Below are 18,654 nucleotides of genomic sequence, written 5' to 3' on the forward strand. Positions count from 1 at the left end.
CCCTTTCTGTGCTTTACTGTGCTCAGCACGTTCGCATGACACTGAGATAGAATATGTCTGTGATAAAGCTGTGGGCAGGATCTCTTATTTCAAACACTGAGAACTACAGACAAAGGCCCACCTCATTTCAACACCTCAGTGTGTCCTGTCAGAAGGTATCATGGTCTTCCTGGGTGATGCTCAGGAGTAAGAGCTGTAAGATAGCAGATGGCCAAGCAGGGCTCAGAGTTGGTGCCAGTAGGAACGAGAGAGAGGAAGCAGGCTGTGTTCCACTGGGAGGGTGCATAGCAAAACACAGCAAAGATGTAAAAGCACATTTTCTTGTTGGGATTTCTGAAAGGAAACAGCCAGTTTGTCTACCTGCATCACAAGGTGAATCTGGTCCAGTATGGATGCAAGTCTTGCATCAGTATAGCAGGATGTATTTTCTCTGTGCTGTTGCCTGTCAAGTAACTGCAGTACATTCGTCTGTGCCAGTTCTGCTGGGGCTTCTTCCACCTTTTCTTTTTGCCTTTTCTTTTCTTACCTGTTTCTTACATGCTAACCCAAGACTGTTGCAAAACAGGCAGAAAAAGTGAAGTACTGTAGATATGCTTGAGCAAAACTGTACAGACTCCTTCACCTTGACCAGCAGTCATACATCACACCTCCTACATAACACGAGGGCCATGTGGAGGGCTGCTTTGCACTCCTGTGGTGTTTACCACTGCTTTCCCATTCACACGAGGAAGTTGTGGGAAAGTCATGGTACACACCGCAAGATCTTGAAAGAGTTCTCCTGTGGCTAGAGTTGTAAATGCCCCACTGAAATATTTTTACAGATGGAGAATTCTTTTGAAATAAATAGAAAAATTTCCCAGGGTGAAAATTTTCTTTTAAAGCTTTTGGAATGCCTCCATTTATTTCAGACTTGTTGGACTGTTGAGGATCCCTTGACAGCTGTGGGTTCTGGAAAGTATCTCCTTGACTGCTTGCCCAAGACCCCCCTTTTTCCCAGTAGCCATGGACCTCACTCCATCTTGAAAATGCTTATGGGAGTATGGGATCTGGAGTGTGTTCGAAACTGATGAGATAAAGAAAAACAACTATAAAACTTCATGCTATAAACACTTGTGAGACTAGTATTACATATAGCACAGTTAGCCTGATGCATATAAATCCATGAGCTGCTAATTCATTGAATAGTTAATTGCTCTTTAGTTCCTGACCTTTTTTAAAGAAAATGAGTTAATGCTGGCCATTCATTTAAGTCAAAGAAAAGTGTAACTGTTGCTCTTCAAATGTATTTTGTACTTGCGATATGATATCAGTATCTGGGCATATGGCTTTATTCTGAATGCTTTTGAGTATATGCTCTATGGCTAATGTTCCATGGGTTGCTGTATGTTTCATACTCATTCTTCTGTTCAGCTTAAGCATGGTTAATATGTTTTTGTAGGCAGTTTAATGAATTGCTTAAAATAGGAAGTGTCCTTGATTTACCTTCTGTATCATAAAACGTGGGTAGTAATTATTTAAATTTACCTTTGATTTATATGCCTTTGCTTCGTCTACTCTGAGATTATGACTTTATGATAGCTAAGTTACTCTTGATGAATTGGTTTTGGTGGGATATTGTAGTACTTGCTGAGTCCATTGTTCATAATGGATATAATTTTTTTTCATGATCCTTTCTCAGCCCCTGTAGTTGTAATATAAATAAGTTTTAAACTAACAAGACATTGATGTGCTTTAAGACTCAATCATTTCCCAGGGCTTAGCTTTGATTTGGGTGGGTGGTGGAAAGAAAGCAAGAGATAGAAGGCAAAGGGTAAGGAAAAATTGTGTGGGGGTCAGACAAATGCTGTGATAGAAGCTTGGTATCTAAACATGACAGGAGCAGGACATTCCTGAAGTCAGGTTATGTTGAGAAGTGATTGTTTAAATGTACATTCATGCTAAGACCAAGAGATAAACAAAATGGAGTCTGTAACCTAAAAACCTCCATGTAATTCTTGCTTCAGATGGCACAGTAATTTCCATCTTTATTGTAGTTAGACCTAAGCTCGTGGATAGATGTCCATTTTGAAGACATCCCCTCCTGGAAGTTGTTTGTCATCCCTCTGTTGGAGGCTACTGCCTCACAGCTCTGCTGGTTGACAGGACTGCGTGAGTTTTCTTTAATCTGTGCATTGCCCTGCTACAGGAGAAATCAGCTAGGTTAGCCAAAGCAGCTGAAATGGATGAGCAGCTGCCTTTTGCTTGAAGCAAGTTAGAAAATGTGAATACAAAGTCATTCAACAGCATTTTTATGAGGGTGGAACAGTCTTGCAGAACTGCAGTGATGACCAGCCAAATGGTACCTGTTGCAATTTAATTTGTTCACAGTCCTTATGGATGAAGAGAGTTTGAAATGAAATGGCTGGGTTTATCCAAAGCAAGTATTAGAGTTCCCATAAAAATTCTTTCATTAACAGATTTTTTTAAGGGCAGTCTGCATTATGCGGGCAGCAATGAGCAACTGTGGGTGATAACATGCCTCGGTCAGCAGAGCTAGATCTGTCTTTGGACTTCATATAATCTCAAGTACATATGCTTTTCGGTCTCTGACAATAGTTCTAAGCGTACATGTGGCTGCATAAATAGACTGTGAAAAATATTCTATTTAGATGATTTAGACTATTTGCAAGTAAAATCATTCCAGTAATAGAGCTTAGTACATTTAGGGTCTTTAACTCATGTTATGTATGAGAATAAGATTTTCAGTTGTAGTAATTTATAGTTCTATTTTTCTTCTCATTTTGCACATGAATTTAAGCCTGGAATAATGCAAGGTAGCTCTGTAATCCAATGTATTTATAGTCAGTGTGTGGTAAGAATCCAGCAATCAAACCATCAGTGGGTTTTAATCACACTAAGGTTGGATTCAGTGTTTTGTGCTTTTAATAGATGCTAGTGGAATAAAAGGTAGCCTTATTTTTAATATAAGTGAGTTCTTTTTCCAGGTGGGAACATAACCCTTGGACTGCATGTTCTGTTTCCTGTGGAGGTGGTATTCAGAGGAGAAGTTTTGTGTGTGTAGAGGAGACCATTCATGGAGAGATACTGCAAGTGGAAGAATGGAAATGCATGTATGCCCCTAAACCCAAAGTCATTCAAACCTGCAATCTGTTTGATTGTCCTAAATGGGTGGCAATGGAATGGTCTCAAGTAAGTAGAAAAGTAATTTGGACCTTTATTCTTGTTTTCTAAAGAAAGCCTCTAGTCTTGTGTTACCATGTATTTGTGAGCAGAGGGCTATTAGAAAAATATAGCCCTGCAAGCATATTTCATAGTATTAACTCGGAGAAGTCTGTGCTAAGTAATTTGGCCTGATAATCAAAATGTTAACATGTCTGTGTGGAGAAAAATGCATATAGAATTATTTATGCCTGTTGAATTCCTGCTTTACATGGGGGAGAAATTAGAGCCAGAGGTCAGGCCTCTCTGCAATCAGGTCGTTTGTGTCTCAGTTCTTGATAAATGTAATATTTCACCGCATATAATAGCTAAAGGCATGTCTGTCTAGGGGCTGACATGTCTGCAAGGGTGATTTTCCAGCATTCTTACCTTTCATTATAGTAACAAGAATATAAAGCCAACTTATCTTGGCTGTAGTTATCTGATACAGTCAGATAGCTCAACACTTCTATAATTCCGTAGTTCATCCAAATGACATCACTGACATATAGTGAAGAAACTGTTCTTGCAGCACGTCTGACCCAGCTTTAACTGAAAATGACCACTGTGAGAGAGCATATTCTCAGTATGTAGCCACCTCTGTTTCAGGCTGTTGCCAATCAGATAAGCTTCACAGAACCCCAAGAAATCACTTACGTTCCCAAAACTTAGACATTTTTTCCAGCATCAACCTCTTCTTTATTCACCTACCAATGCAGGGACAAATTCATATGTCTCTGTTATCTGACTGATTGTGGAAAAACTTTAGTGAACACATCATCAGCACTTCTAACTTGCTTTTTAACAGTATTTGTAAATATAATAAAAAAGAAACAGCATGAGATGGTTGCATTGTCTCCTGCAGTGCACAGTGACCTGTGGCCGAGGCTTGCGTTACCGAGTAGTGCTGTGTATCGACCACCGTGGGCAGCATGTCGGTGGCTGTAATCCACAACTTAAACTACACATAAAAGAAGAGTGCATCGTGCCAATACCATGTTACAAGCCAAAAGGTAACTGGAATTTTGTCTGGGTCTGTTATTGTTTTACATTTTTGTTAAGAGAATTAAAAGCCCCTGGTAACCTTTTTCAGAAATGCCAGAAGCTGGAATTTACTAGGACTTATTTCAGTCTTGGCAGAAACAAGTGTTTTAATTATTGGTGCTAGGAAAAGTGCCCTGCTGATATTTTTTGCTGATAATGTGGCCAGACTGTCATGAGGTGAACATGCTAACAAAATCTATACAGCCTGGTCAAATTGGAAAAAACCAGAATTAAAGTGTTCAACATGTGGAGGAGGAGTTGTTCAATAATACTTGAAATGGGAATGATATTCCACATGTATCACCTGGGATCTTGTTTGTTTGCATCTCATTAAATGTGTCAACATTCTCACTGGGCCCCATCAGTTCATTAAGTTATAATCAAACTTGTTCCTTTCTCTCTTCTCCATTTCTGCATATTTAAAAGGTCTGTGACATTGATGTAAATTGACAAATATTCTCTAAAATAGTTGGTAAGGTTTAAAACAGTAGGTGGGAAGGTTAAAAGAAAAAACAAAGATGAGAGGGGAAACAAGTATATCTTGTCCCATGCTCATTTCTGTCCCTCTGGGCCCAGAAAATATTAGTGGGTGCTACTCCCATTCCTTCAATTTTTATGTGAAAGGCTGTATTTCAGACCTTCACAACTCACCATAAAGATTTACATAGAACAAGTGAAAGCTCTCTGGGTAGACAACCCTATGTTTCTCTTCAGTATGTTTTCAGACTCCAGAGAATTCTTCAAACAGAAAACTATTCGGGGTTAAACCATGAAGTAGAAACTAGCACTGAAATTTTAAGAACCTTCTTCTAGGGTTTTACTTAAGTTTGGAAGCACAGATCCTCAGTTGGCTTACTTTACTCTGAGAAAAACCATCACAGAAGTGTAGGATGTATAGACAGATAAAAGAAGCTAGTGTTGTTTTTTTTAATTAATTTCCAATTTTGGGAAAGCTGGCTAGCTCAGCAAAAAAACATTTAGTATGAAAATTTTCTAATGAAGCCAATTTATCTGGAGAGCGATGCATGTTTGCTATGCTCTGGCTTCTTTTTCAGCTACAAGCTTAAGCGATGACGATAAGCCTTGCACTGAGATATAAGCTACTATGTACTTGAAATTGCCTGCATTTGGGGAAGATGTGGGAAGGAAGTAAAAGATTAAACAGGAATGGAAATTGGATTACTGGTACCCTCTCAGTAAAAAGGGATGTCAGAATGGAGCTCAAACATCATGAAGAAATTTTCTAGTAAATTATGTTTTATTATCCAGTATATCTTTATTCAAAAGCATTAGACCAATACACAATGTAAAGTGTAAAGTGCTAAGGTGAATAATGTTAACATCTACATATTGCTTTGATTTTGGAGGAATTACTGAATGGTGGTTTTTTTCTCTATCAGAAAAAAGTCCCGTGGAAGCAAAATTGCCATGGTTTAAACAGGCACATGAAATAGAAGAGACCAGAACAGTCTCAGAAGAGCCAACGTAAGTACATTGTCTTTTACAGTGGAGAAACATTTCCGGCATATTTTGCAGATCATCTGGAATGACTGTTGCTATGCGGTTTGCTTTGACAGTTGGCCCTCCTTGGGAGATGAGTTGTGTTGTGAGCTGTTCCTAATTTTATATCTCAATAGCTTTGCTTCTGGAGCTCCTGTTCTGGATGACACAGAGCTACTCTGTTATAGTGTTCCTATATCATTCAAGCAATGCAAAGAGATCTTAATTTAGCCTAATTAAGCTGTAATAAATGCATGTGGAAGCATTTCAGCAGGTGTAAATTAAATAAATTCAGTTTTATCCCAGTTGTTGCCATTACCTCAAGAATGTAGTGGTTGTATTAAAAATTAAGAGGTACTTTGTAGGGTTGCCAGGATTTCCTTGGGGGCTGAGACCAACGCATAAAGAAAGTGAGAAAAATCTGCTGATCTCTGAGCTTAGCTGAATCTATGGGGATAAGTTGTGATATTTTACACGTGTGTGTGTGAAAAACATCTGGATTTTGTGAGTCCCCTTAAAAGCTGATGGGGGTAAGCCTCACAATGTTTAAGTCCTGGGGATGAAAGCATAACTTAAATCCAGCTTCACTTGTTCCGGTCCCTTGTATGTTAGGGCATCTCACAATTGCTTGTATCCCCTGTGTACGTTTCATGCATATGTGTAGCTAATATATTCAATATATAGTATATAGCTTTCTAGAAAGTAGTAACTTTCTGTAAGGTTTTCATGAGAGATTTTGAACAGTATCCTGTTGTGCTTAGCCAAATTCTGCACTTATTTGTAGTAATTTTAGTTTAAAATAATTTAGATGAGTTTACTGAAGTAACTTCAGATTTATACCGCTCTTAGAGCAGAGTGTGCCCCATAACTTCTTATTTTTCTTCCTCCATCTAGCTATTCCTGATTTTTGGCACACATGCACCAACAGGTGTGATCATGAGTAATAAAATCTTTACACCTGCACTGACTCACAGAAGAAATGTCTTGCCAAACAGGTGTTTGCATAGTTATGGTGACTGTGCTTTAAACTTTTCACTGCTCTAGCCTCTCAAGTCAAGTGTCAACCTACTGTAAGCAGTTATTTCACTCTCCAAATTGGTGGCCTTGAATTCAGGCAGGGTAGTAGCAAAGGTATAAAAATAAACTGTGATTGTCGAAGGGGGTGATGCAATTAACTGTGCCTGTTGAATGTCAGCATATCAGAATGAAGGTATGTGAGGCCATCGCTAGAGAGGATTCAGCACGAAGCTATAAAGAACGTGATCTCTAGCATTACAGAATCATGCTGTGGCAACCATGAGCTCATGTAGTCACAAGGTTTTTAGGATTTTTCAGCAGCAGTCTGACAGAACAAGCAGGGAGGACTGGCAGGAACACAGCATGCTAGTTCAGAGTCTATTTAGAATATAATAGACCTGAGCTGGAAACCTTGTAATGGGTTCCCTTGTACCTTGTCCTTACAAAGAAAGCTTTTATTCATGCCTTCCTGGACATGACCGATGTATTCTGCTGCGGCCTCACAGTGTGAATGCAGCCACGTGTTTGAGTTCTCAGTGCATCTCCTGTCACAGCTGTGCAGTTTTGCAGTTTCCTGGATTTTTTTTTCATCTTCACTTACTCTGGAAACCTGTATTTTCTTCGTCTTTCATTCATGATCCTAATCCTGTCCTAAGACTCTTTCCTACACATTTTGCAGAAGCATCTTCACCTAAGTCTAAAAGGTTTCTTCAGCCACTTCTTGCTGGTGACTCTTCTCTTTAGGGAGGTGTTGCTGAGGCACTGTGCTTTCTTAGTCTGGGTACTCTGGGCTCTCCTGGGACCCAGCTGTAATGCTGCACTCAGATTCCACTTCAGTTTATTTTTACCTGTCTTCTGCTGCCACCTGCTCTTGGTCTATTCTTCTGAGGAAGCTGGCAGGTGAGGAGCAATGAGAAATAACTGCTCCCTGACTTCATCCCTTTTTGCAGATTGCCTGTTAGTCCTGTGGACAGTAGTTTGCAGAGCAATTTCTCACCAGCTGCTTTAAGTCTCATGCCCCAACTGCTCCTGTCTTCTAGGTGGGGTGAGATTTTTGGGTCAGGCTTTAGGACTTAAAAAGAAATTGTAACAATAGGTTGTTACTTCTCCCAGAGTTAATTACAAGAAGATTCCTCTCTGGTTTGGATCTGTTTAACTTTGTTTTCTGTAATTTACACATGGCACAGTGATAACTCATAGCCCACCTCTGCCTAGCAGGAGCCTTATGATTTCCTTGGTAAAATGCCATCACTTTTGATTTTAGTTATTCTCTTGTCATCCAAACTTGAACCGCAATATGAAGTCTCAACTTCTAGTCCATCCTTTTATTACAACTGTCTTTCTATGCTTTTGTGTGATATTTTAGTTGATAATGAATAAATGCAGCTGTGTTTTAGAACCCACAAATGATGGATATGCCAAAAGTAGCTTGTGGAAGATTAATACTTCTGCCGCTGTGGTCTACCACGGCTGGTGTCCTGAATTTACATAGAGGGGGAACATTCAAAAGCTTCTTTTTTTATTATTAGCAAAATAAAAAATGACTGCCCTTAAAGTGAGGCCAAGAAAAATGTAGGTCTGACCTTTTTAGTTTTTAGTTGTGGAATGTGATGACAGTTGATACCAATCATTATTTTAAACGTTCTTCCCTCGAGCCTTCTTAGTTACAGTGGGATTCGCAGAGAAGCTCCAGCAAGGTTTTTGCATCCTTTTTATTAATCATTTGTTAAAGAAATAGACACCTCACCTGGCTTTGCCTGTCATGGCTTAGGACAAAACTAAAATTCTTTCAAAAGCTGATATATTTTTTCAAAAGCAATCTGAGCTAAAAAGTAATCACTAGGTCTGTGGACTAGCACTTGCTGAATGTGAAATGTGGGGTGTCTCACACAGGTTGCTGCTCGTTGTGTTTGAGTCATTGTCACAGAAATGTCCCTATCATACCTTTGGTGGTAGAGAATTACACACTTTTCATAGCTGCTTCTCTGAAAATGGGCTGGTGATTTTGTCCAACGCATTACACGTGAGGTTGATAAAACCTGGCAGTGCAACTCTGCTTAGAGCAGGCAAGGGTGGTGTTTTGGGGAGGGGTAGGGTGCCAGTGTTGTGGAAGTTCTGCCCCAGTAAGCAGCCAACATTTTAGATGCTTCTGCAAACTTTTATTCAGGCCCCTTGGCGCAGTAGGCTTGGACTGGAAATATCACAAGAGCAGCCTTTTTTTTTTTTTCAGGATTTAGGCATTTCCTGTCTTAACTGAAAGCAAGAACTGCAGGCATGAGGAAAATAATAATAATAAAAAAACATTAGGAGACACCATGTTCTCCAAGTCTTTAGAAAGCTGCAGAAGGCTGCGCTGAATTAAGTTTCAGTTCAGATTTGATTTGATCGGGTTGGGCTGTTCTGTCCCAATTTTATCATCGGTAGTCAAGGTCACTGCTTCATTTTCCAGGTCATCCTACTCTGGCTTTTTCAGAGTGTGCCAGGTGAATGCACATTTCCATTAGCGTTAGCCCGATAACACTGCAGCATGGACATATTCTCCACTGCATCTGTAGTGTATACATCATTTACACCTGTGTAGGTGATTATAGGAGCATTAAATTTCCCGGTTGCACTGGGAAGAACGACTGTACAAAAAGGCTGATTGTGAAAAGTTGTGCCTGCTCAGATTTGCATTTTTCCCTTCTTTTCCTTTTTTTCAATCAGAAGAGGAGTTTCATCTACAAACTTAAAGATCTCATAAAATTTTCGGAGTTACCACCATCCTATCTGTTCCATTATAAATTCCTGATGATCTCCAAGGCATCATAATGCAAGTGCTTTGATGCTTCTTAATCCTGACCCAAGTTCGCTCTGCGTGTATGCCTGTCAAAGGCAGCGTGAATTTGCTTTGGGGAAGAATTGTGTCCAAAACATTGCCATGTGTGTGCTGTGAATGCCACTGAGTAGAAGATATATCACTTCTGAGGTTGATGGAGTTTGCTTTAATGACCAGTCACAGGCTTGGTTGTGCATATGTTAAAAAATAAAGTCATCTGCCTGAATTAAAAATTCAAATGCAGTGCCAAGCTCTGGAGCCCTGTCACTGCCCAGTCAGTTCCTTGCTCCAATTTTGTATTGGCAGTCTCCATTGACTTCTGTTGAAGGTACTTAAAGTGTGACTATAGCGTGGTCACCCTTTGAAAAGTTCTATAATTTAGGATTTTAATAGCTAAATGTCATGTGACTGGTTTAGCAAAATGCCAAGGTAGAACAAAAAGTATTTTGGGTGGGGTTTTGTTATCTTGCACTTCACTGAAAAATACCAGACACTAATATTCAACAGGAAAACCCCAATTATAATATAGGCTTTCTTTAAGTCAAAGAAAAAATGCTTAGAATTTTCTGAGTTTCTTTATAAATCAATCAGTTGCTGAATGAAAGGATTGCTGTGGTTCAAAATTTCCTTTCACTTATATGGGATTTCGAAAGAATGCATCATACATTATTTCTGGAATGTTTTAATGCACTCAAATAACAGTATACAAAATTAACACTAATTTCTGGTATGCTGCTGTCATACTTTTACCAAAAAAAGTTATTTACTTTCAGACTGTAAACTGTTAGGTGTGGACAGAACACCAACCAACTCTTTTCAACTATAAATGTCCATCAATTTTATTTTTCCAGTTAGATACATAACTACAAATGGACTTACACTTTCTTTACACAGGAGGAAAGTCATAATTTTGTTAAGCCTGTGCACAATGGCCTTCGTCCAATAAAGCACTTAAACACAAGTTTAACTCTGAACACATTATAGTCCTATTGGCTTCAAAGGGCTGTTAATATGCTTGAAGTTAGGCACATGCTTAACCATTTTGTTGGATGAGGCTGATTTTGCTATGGCTGCCCTAGGTAGTTTGCATGGCTGTATTTGAAAAGACTGTGAGGTCTGATGTTTCAGGGCTAAGCTGATTTTACCTGCTGGGGTAAGAGAGGGCCTTCCTTTGCAGCTTTCCCCACAGATGTTCAGGTAGAATTTGTTATCAAAAGCACCTGGACATTGACCCCTGCCAGCTGTGCTGTTGGACTTGATGGGCCATAGGGTTGCACCAGTATGGCATTTACTCAGCTTTTATCACTGTAGGACACAACCATCCACCATTTTGATAATACTCTTCCAATGAAAATCAATCTGGTCATCTACTTCAGAGGTAGTCAGACTTACTAAGTGATGTGCGCTTGCCGTTTTCCTTGGTTTCAGGAAGAGCTGGGATGCTGTCCCCTTTACTGACATCTGTCAAGGACCAGTGAGCTCAAACTAAAATTTTGAGGCTCTGTTCAAGGAAACTTTGAAGTGACAGGCTTTGACATCTTTATTTATCTTCATATTAGAGTTGTAAACGTATTTCACTAACACCTCCTTAAAGAATAACCAGTTACCTTGTAACCTTCATTGGAAGTGGGAATAGTCTTTTCCACAGGAGACGGCCTGCCTTGGGGTCTATCCCAAACACAGCTTGAGTGACTACCGCAAGGACTGAGTTAGAGTATCCTTATGGGTTACCCCCTCATCTGTTCTCCTTTCTCCTATTTGAGTCTTCCTCTGTATATATTGGCAAGAAGCTACTGGCTCAAGATGATAAACTGTCCACAGAATCAACCACACTGTGTTGACATTTTTCTATGCTTACTGTGTATGTAGAGTGTAAATACTGATTTTTGTCTTACAAAACTGTTCTTGTATTTGTTAAAGACAGCTTTCCTGCAGTAAAGAGAAAGATAACTCTTAATAAAAGTTAAGGAGAAAATCTTTGAATCCTAATTTGGATTTTTCCTTCTGAATATGCTTTTAGCATTGGTCAAATATATGCTCCTATATCTCCCATTTGTGTTTTGATCACCATCTGCATTTGGACATATAAAAAAGAGTGAATGCACATTTTGAAAAAATATCCTATGAAACTCTGTATTTGATTTCTCATAAATTGTACCTCAGAGCCACTCAGGATGGCTTTATTAATGAAATTCAGCCCCTTAGCTCTAGTGACATTTTGAAAATTACTGTCAGATATTGATGTGACCCTTGAAGTCAGAGAATATTATAGACTAAAACCTCCTTTTATTCAGTAAATTCATGACCTGTAAAATAGGATTTTACTATAGTTCATCAGGAGCATAAATGCTTTCTAATAAAAATGATGGATTATAGACTGAGCCAGTTAGACCTCTTTACTGAAGATGAGAGGCTTCTTACAAGATTAAATCTGAACAGCAGCCTGCGGTGGAGTGCATTGGAGATAGCTAGATTTAAAAAGTGCTTTTCTTCTGTCTGGTTGCCGATTATTTGTATGACATAAGGTGATGGCCTTTCTCAGATTTGAGCAGAGTGCAAATGTATTTTTGGCATATGCTTAAGTCTGCGTACCTGGGGAGCTATTTTATATTGTATAGTTATGTCTTCATGGAATTTCTCCTTTTTTTCCACTGAAGGAGTTTGAGAAACGATTTAGGTGATGTCCTTTTTCCCCAAAAAAGAATACCGCTCTCCCTGTTCCTCATGATTCTTTCTCCTCTTTTCCTGCATCTTTTCTTTTGTGAAATTTGAGAAATGATCTGGGATGGGAAGCAAGTGTAAGATGTAAGACACTTGATTATGCATTCTATTTAAGCATCAAGTCATTCTATTTAAGCATCAAGTAGTATTATGTATTGTCTGCTCTGTGTATAGACATACATTTGTGTGTTTTAGCTACGTTTTAACTGTGTGCACACAGACACAATTACACAGAGTAAAATCACAGTGTTTCTATTGCGCTATGATTATTTGCAGGTTTATTCCTGAACCCTGGTCTCCATGCAGTGCCACGTGCGGTAATGGCATACAGGTGCGAGACGTGAAGTGCCGGATTCTTCTCGCATTTACTCAGACTGAAGTTGAACTGCCTGAGGAGGAATGTGAAGATGTGAAGCCAGCGACAGAACGAGTCTGTCACCAGGCATCCTGTGACAGTGATCCTGTCCCCTACACGCCAGAATTTTCACATGCTGAAGATGGCAATGTGATTTACGACTGGGAATACATTGGTTTTACTTCTTGTTCAGCCACATGTCTTGGAGGTACCTTTATTTATTTGTTTGACATTGTTGGGTCTTCTGTTAGTGTTACCCTAAATTAGCTACATTGATCTGTAGGAAAACATGCAGCTTCAAGTTTTAACTTACTTTTAGGTTATCCATAGAGTATTTCAAACGACTTTGTTTTCTTTATATCCTGTGTTCAAACACCAGCCTTATTTGGTTAAGTAAGGTGCAAGAAGTGGTTGATACAGCAGCTTGCTTCAACCTTGTTGCTCCAGGAGTCTCAGCTGCCAGGCAGTTGGTGGTACCAGCATGTTTAATGTATCAGTGATGGGCACATTTAGATGACCTTTCTTTTTCTAGGAACTGAAAGTGTACAGTTTTGGAGTTAAAATTCCGATGTTAATTATTCTTTATCTTCCAAAATGCTGCCATTTTCTGCAGTACAGTAGGGATACAAGGTTGTAATTAGGGAGACTCGCTTTCAGTCTGACCAGCATGAAGGTCAAACAGGAGTTTGCTCAGGTCTTGGTACAGTATATCACTCTATAGGAACTCTGTGCCATACATCTGTCTGCAAGTAGTTAGGCACATTCCTTTTTGGATGTAATCGAATCTCCCTGTCGTCCTAAGTACATGTTAGACAAGGCTGCTGGTGTTGCTACTACATACTGTACTTTGGGACTGAACACAAGTGAGTTATGAAGTGTTAAGTGGAGGCAGTGGAATTGTGAACACACCTATATATGACAGGACTGATGACATCAGTGGGAAGTGAAGACAGTTGTACCCATAGAAGAAATAAAAAATGTAAAAAAGGGGAGCAGAGAAACAATTGGAAGCAGAGAGCCAGTCTAGAGCTCACGGAAAGCAGCCTCCTTTGTACTATTCACCAGTTCAAACCATGAAGACACAAGTTGGGAGGGATGCCCTAGAACACTGTCGGAGGATGGTAAGTGCCTGATAAGTGCCTCCTTTATCACGTACTACTGCTGTTTACTGGTGGGGTTGATCCATAGGCATAACAGCACTTGTGATTACAAAAGCTGATGCGTCCCATTCCCTCTGCTAACTTCAGTGGGCATTTTGACTGGCAAGGCAGAAGAGGCTATAGTCCAAGTATGTATGTGTAAAAGTCACCCAGCAGTGACAGCTATTATGACAGAGTGTGTCTGTTTCTTTATTTTGACGGTCTGTTTCTTTATTTTAATGAGGGAATTCTTTTAGAAATAAGGAAATTGTACTCTAAAGCAGAAGCAATGTTTTAATTACTACTGAATTTGTAGTTCTCTTTTTCATATCTCAACTTATTTTTGTAAAGTTCAATCATTCCATTACCTTCTTAAATCCACTTTGCTAGTGCTTTTTAGCCAATATCTTTGTCAGAGGTATTCTAAAACTCCAAAGCTTTTGAATTTTGAGGACATCAGCAGACATCTACACTGAAATAATCTCTAGGCTTTGCCCGTTCTTGCACATGAGCATGTTTGCATTGCCTGCATCTTCACATGTGAGTTTGTTCATGCAAAAAAGTTCACATAAAAACTTGCACTTGGAGTGCAAGCTGATAGTCATTTAAGGAGCCTGTACTGAAGACATTAGTTTCATTTGCTGGCACAAAGGAATTTCAAAATGACTGATGAGCAGAATCCCACGTTCAACTTAATTTTGTTCCTGAGGGAGCAGAGTGTGAATTCTGTTGTTGACTTGTGGCCCTTTCATGAATTTGTAAGGTTGCCTGACCCAGCATTGTCCTATTGGTGTTCATAGTAATCTAACCATCTGTTTGATACGCAATAGAAATAATCCATTTAAAGATGTTTGAAAGAAAATATCTGGTTGTGTTCTTGAGACTTCTGTGGTATCACTGGTACTATGTCTAGACATTTTTCTTATGTGATGCTCCTGGGAAATGTGGGAAGTTGTCAGGATATTTTATCAATGAATGGCTTCAGAAGTCCCTGTACTGTTATACTAGTTATGTAGCAGTGATTTTTTTCCTTCTATCAGTTCTGGTCTTCTTGCTGCCTTGGCAAAGGCTTTCAAACAGACCAGAAATTACCTGCCGATAAATAGTTTTAAGGGAACCAGACATCTCTTCTGTTTCCAACTTATTGCAATGTACTAACTAATGATCTCACTGTCTACTATTTTTCCATTGTGTAGTTCAAAGGAGCTGATCCATTTCTGCTAAGTTTTATGTTCAAATCTCATTTCAATTAGATGAACTCTTGGTTACAAGAAATAAATGTTGTCTGAGTTTGGAATATCCCAGTGTAATGTAAATTATATTAGGTACTTTTTCTCCAGTATGTATGTACCTAGCAGTGGCTATTAAAATAAATTCCTGTGGATTTCTGTATCCTCGGAACCACCTACCCCCATTTCTTAGTGCTTGACTCTCTCTGAATGAGGGAAAAGTCTGCAGGGTCTAAGTAGGCTGGAAGCTTTATATCCACTGTTCGAGCAAGGTCTGAATCTCTGTTTCAGTGCTTGTCACTTGCAACTTTTTTTTTAAATCCTCATATAGACTATACTTTTAATTCAAACTCTCCTATGGTCTCTCTCCAAAGCAGAGTTAAAAATGAAGATGGAAACATTGTTATTGAGGTATTAGAATTACAGAGAGAGAACGATCTGCAAGGCATCACCAAACATCATCTTTACCTTCCAGTTCATCATATTCGGCAGGTTCTAGAGCATTAGTAACACACATCTTCGGTCATTCTGTGTGCTTTCTGCACCACATCTGTGTGGCTTGTCATGCAGCATATTGGGTGCCATAAAACTTTCTGCTTTTGAGGACTGCTATGTTGTGTTGTGCCTGTTAGCATAATTCATACTACTTTCATCAATCTTTCCACGAGTGCAGACAAAAGTTGTCCAGGCTAATAGAGGTAAGCGTCACCTTTAACTTCCATAGGAAACTCTGTAGCCATCCTGAAAGCTAAAGATCTCTTTGTCTTCAGTGACTGAAGAAATCCCAAACTGAAAATTAGCCACCTGTGAGCTTGGGGATCTCATGATTTGCCCTCATTTTCCCAGAATGTAGTGGTTTTGGTTATTTTTTTCCTTTGGGGTTCATTGGGTTTTTTTTTAATCTGAAGAACTTTAGCCCTGATGCAAGAGCCCCCAACATAAGAAGTTTAATTCTTGTAATATTGTCAGTAAAAAGTAACAGTTGTTATCAGAATAAAGAGTATGCCTGAGGATAAGAAATGTTTTTCTTGTAATCTGTAGTATTTCTTTAGTCTTTTCAATAATTTAACTACTCTACAATATTTTAAAGGGATTTTTTCCATTTAAAAAAATAACTGAACGTTTTCTGGGTCCCTGTTTAAAAATACCTTTACCTGCAAGAGGCAGATTTTGGTATTTCAGTGTAATTATTATTATTTATTCAGCATGCTTCAAAAATTATGATTCAGGCCCCTCCAAGTCATTACTTTGGCTTAAAAATCATGAGATTCAACAATAAATACAGTTCCTGTTGTTTCTTCTACAGTCTGTGGCTTTGGAAGCTTTAGGGTGCAGTCAAGTTGTGTTTTCAGGCTTTTGTCTGGACCATAATGGCTAAAAGTTTACTATTTTATGTATAAGAAACCCGAGATTCTTAGAAAATCAATGGATTCTAGCCAAATTTAAGGGCTCTTAAGAAAAACAGTGACCGTTCTGAGGCTCACATATAAAGTTGAGAGCGTTTGCAATACTGTGTAGGCAATTTGGTAACTGGTTACTCCTAGGACTAGTTTCACTAACTGTTTACTCTTTCACAGAAGTATAAACAACATTACCAGTTTCAGTAGATCTACAGAGAGGCTCAAGCATATGTAGGACTTGGCATTTCTTCTGAGTTATTTTCAGCTGATAGTACATATTTTTAGGCAGTCTCCAGACTGAGACTATCTGATAGAAATAAATGACTGCCCTTCCTCTTCCAGGTGCAGAGAACAGAACCATTCTCTTACCATTTGCACAGTGACTGTCCAAACCCATTTTCTTTGTACTCTAAAAATGGCAGAAACACGAAGTCTGGGCTTTTTTCAGGCATTCTGATCTTCTAACACAGCTTCATGTGCTGTGTATTTCACTGCACAGAAAAGCTTGTAAAAGAATGTAAATGTATGTGGTTTGAATGCTGGGTTAAAATAGAAAATATTCTATTTCACTGAATACTAGGATAATTACTACAATAGTGCATCAGATTACTGTAAAAATACTTAATGGTCCCTGATGCATACATAATGTTTTAGTTAAATTATCTACTATGTTTATATTATAAGCCAAGAAAGTCATACATATAAAACTTTGCTTGTTTGAATAACAGATTTTTCCATTTTCCAATCGACATAGAATAAGAAATATATCAGTGATTGAAGTTCCAATATAATGTAATATTATAGGTTGGGGTGAGAAATCTGATTAATTGTCAAGACATTTTGACAGTTAAGGTCAAGCAAATGCTGCATCGATTAAGTGTAGTTATTTATTGAATAGAGTTCTTGAACTGAGAACCATGGGAACGGGAAGGGGGTGTGCGGCATGTTTTTAACAGCTCTTTAATATCTGTTTTGTACTTATGGCATCAAAACAGGGTGCTGCTTTTCTTTCAGTAAGGCCCCTGTGGGGAGGAATCGCTACTGCAGTGTGTGCCCTGTAGTTATGTCAAATGAAAGATACATGGCATATCGACATTTGCTTCTGGTAATGCAATTAAAGCTAGGTAGGTCATGCTGCAAGGCAGAAGTGATTTAATGAACCCCAGGTGGCAAGCTGCAGTCAAAAACCGTCACCTGGTATGACATGCCTTTGGTTCATTTGGCTGGCCAATTCAGTTTTTACAACACTGAGATAAACATTTCCCATGGGATTATTGCTGATTTAGATGGTCTGAAAGGAATCTCATTTCATTCCCCTCTGTTGTGTGAGATATTAAGATATTACTTTATCGCAACCTGTTCCAGAGCAGCATCACCTCTGTGTGGTTTTCCCACAGGGACACAGTGAGGTCAGCAAAACTGAAGGTTGGTAGCATAGGATAGATTTTGACCTAGAATAGAGATTGTACGGATGCTTGATAAGTGCTTGATTGCTTGTCTGGTAATGTCATTCTCTTTCTGCCAGAACACAATTTCTAAATCTTTATTTCTCTCCTATAGGCAGTCAGATGCATGTTTCCTATGTAAGGGGACAGGGAAGCTGCTCCTGTTAAACACAACTGGACAAAAAGTGTTTGATTCCCTTGGTTGTCAGTCTGGAATAAAATAGTAGCCTTCGAGAAACCATGTTTATTTACTGGTTTGTCTTTTTTGGGGGCATTTTAATGTCTGTTTTATAGTAGCGGTATTTGCTCTTAGAGGTTTTTTCTCAGCCCTGCTAAGTAGTAAACCACTTTTTATTCAATGCGTGTGTTCTGTGTTAATGTAATTATCAATATTTTGATATAAGAGAACTGAATAGGTTGTCAATCATATTTAAGGTCAGGTCTTCTGTTCTCTAAAAATTCATCACTTTGTAGGTGTAGTCAAAACATTTATATAACAAGGTCTTTCTGAACTGAAAATGAGTCCCAGAGGGGATCTAGAGGTGTACCAGAGAGCCTGAAAGAAACTGGAATCTATGTTACTGTGAAAATCACTGCTGGTCTTCTTCCGCTGAAGTGTCTGAAACAGTTGGACTGGTTCAAGTGTCACAAAGAGGGATTGTGGCCTGGGCCGGCTGCTTAGGGACATGGTTTAGTGGTGGGATGGCAGGGTTAGGTTAACGGTTGGACTTTTCCAACCTAAAGGATTCTATGATTCTATGATATGCTGGACTACATCAGAATTGTTT

General features: G+C 38.9%; 1 protein-coding gene across 1 annotated transcript in view; it reads left to right on the forward strand.

The window, feature by feature from the left end:
• ADAMTSL3 (ADAMTS like 3) overlaps positions 1-18,654 on the forward strand; it is a 186,278-nt gene that overhangs the window by 131,497 nt on the left and 36,127 nt on the right. The window contains 4 exon segments of the mRNA XM_009644047.1: positions 2,985-3,189; positions 4,064-4,211; positions 5,643-5,727; positions 12,575-12,861. Coding sequence (XP_009642342.1) covers positions 2,985-3,189; positions 4,064-4,211; positions 5,643-5,727; positions 12,575-12,861 — 725 coding nt within the window.

This window comes from Egretta garzetta, unplaced genomic scaffold, assembly GCF_000687185.1.
Source record: "Egretta garzetta isolate BGI_Z169 unplaced genomic scaffold, ASM68718v1 scaffold287, whole genome shotgun sequence".
Lineage (NCBI taxonomy): Eukaryota > Metazoa > Chordata > Aves > Pelecaniformes > Ardeidae > Egretta > Egretta garzetta.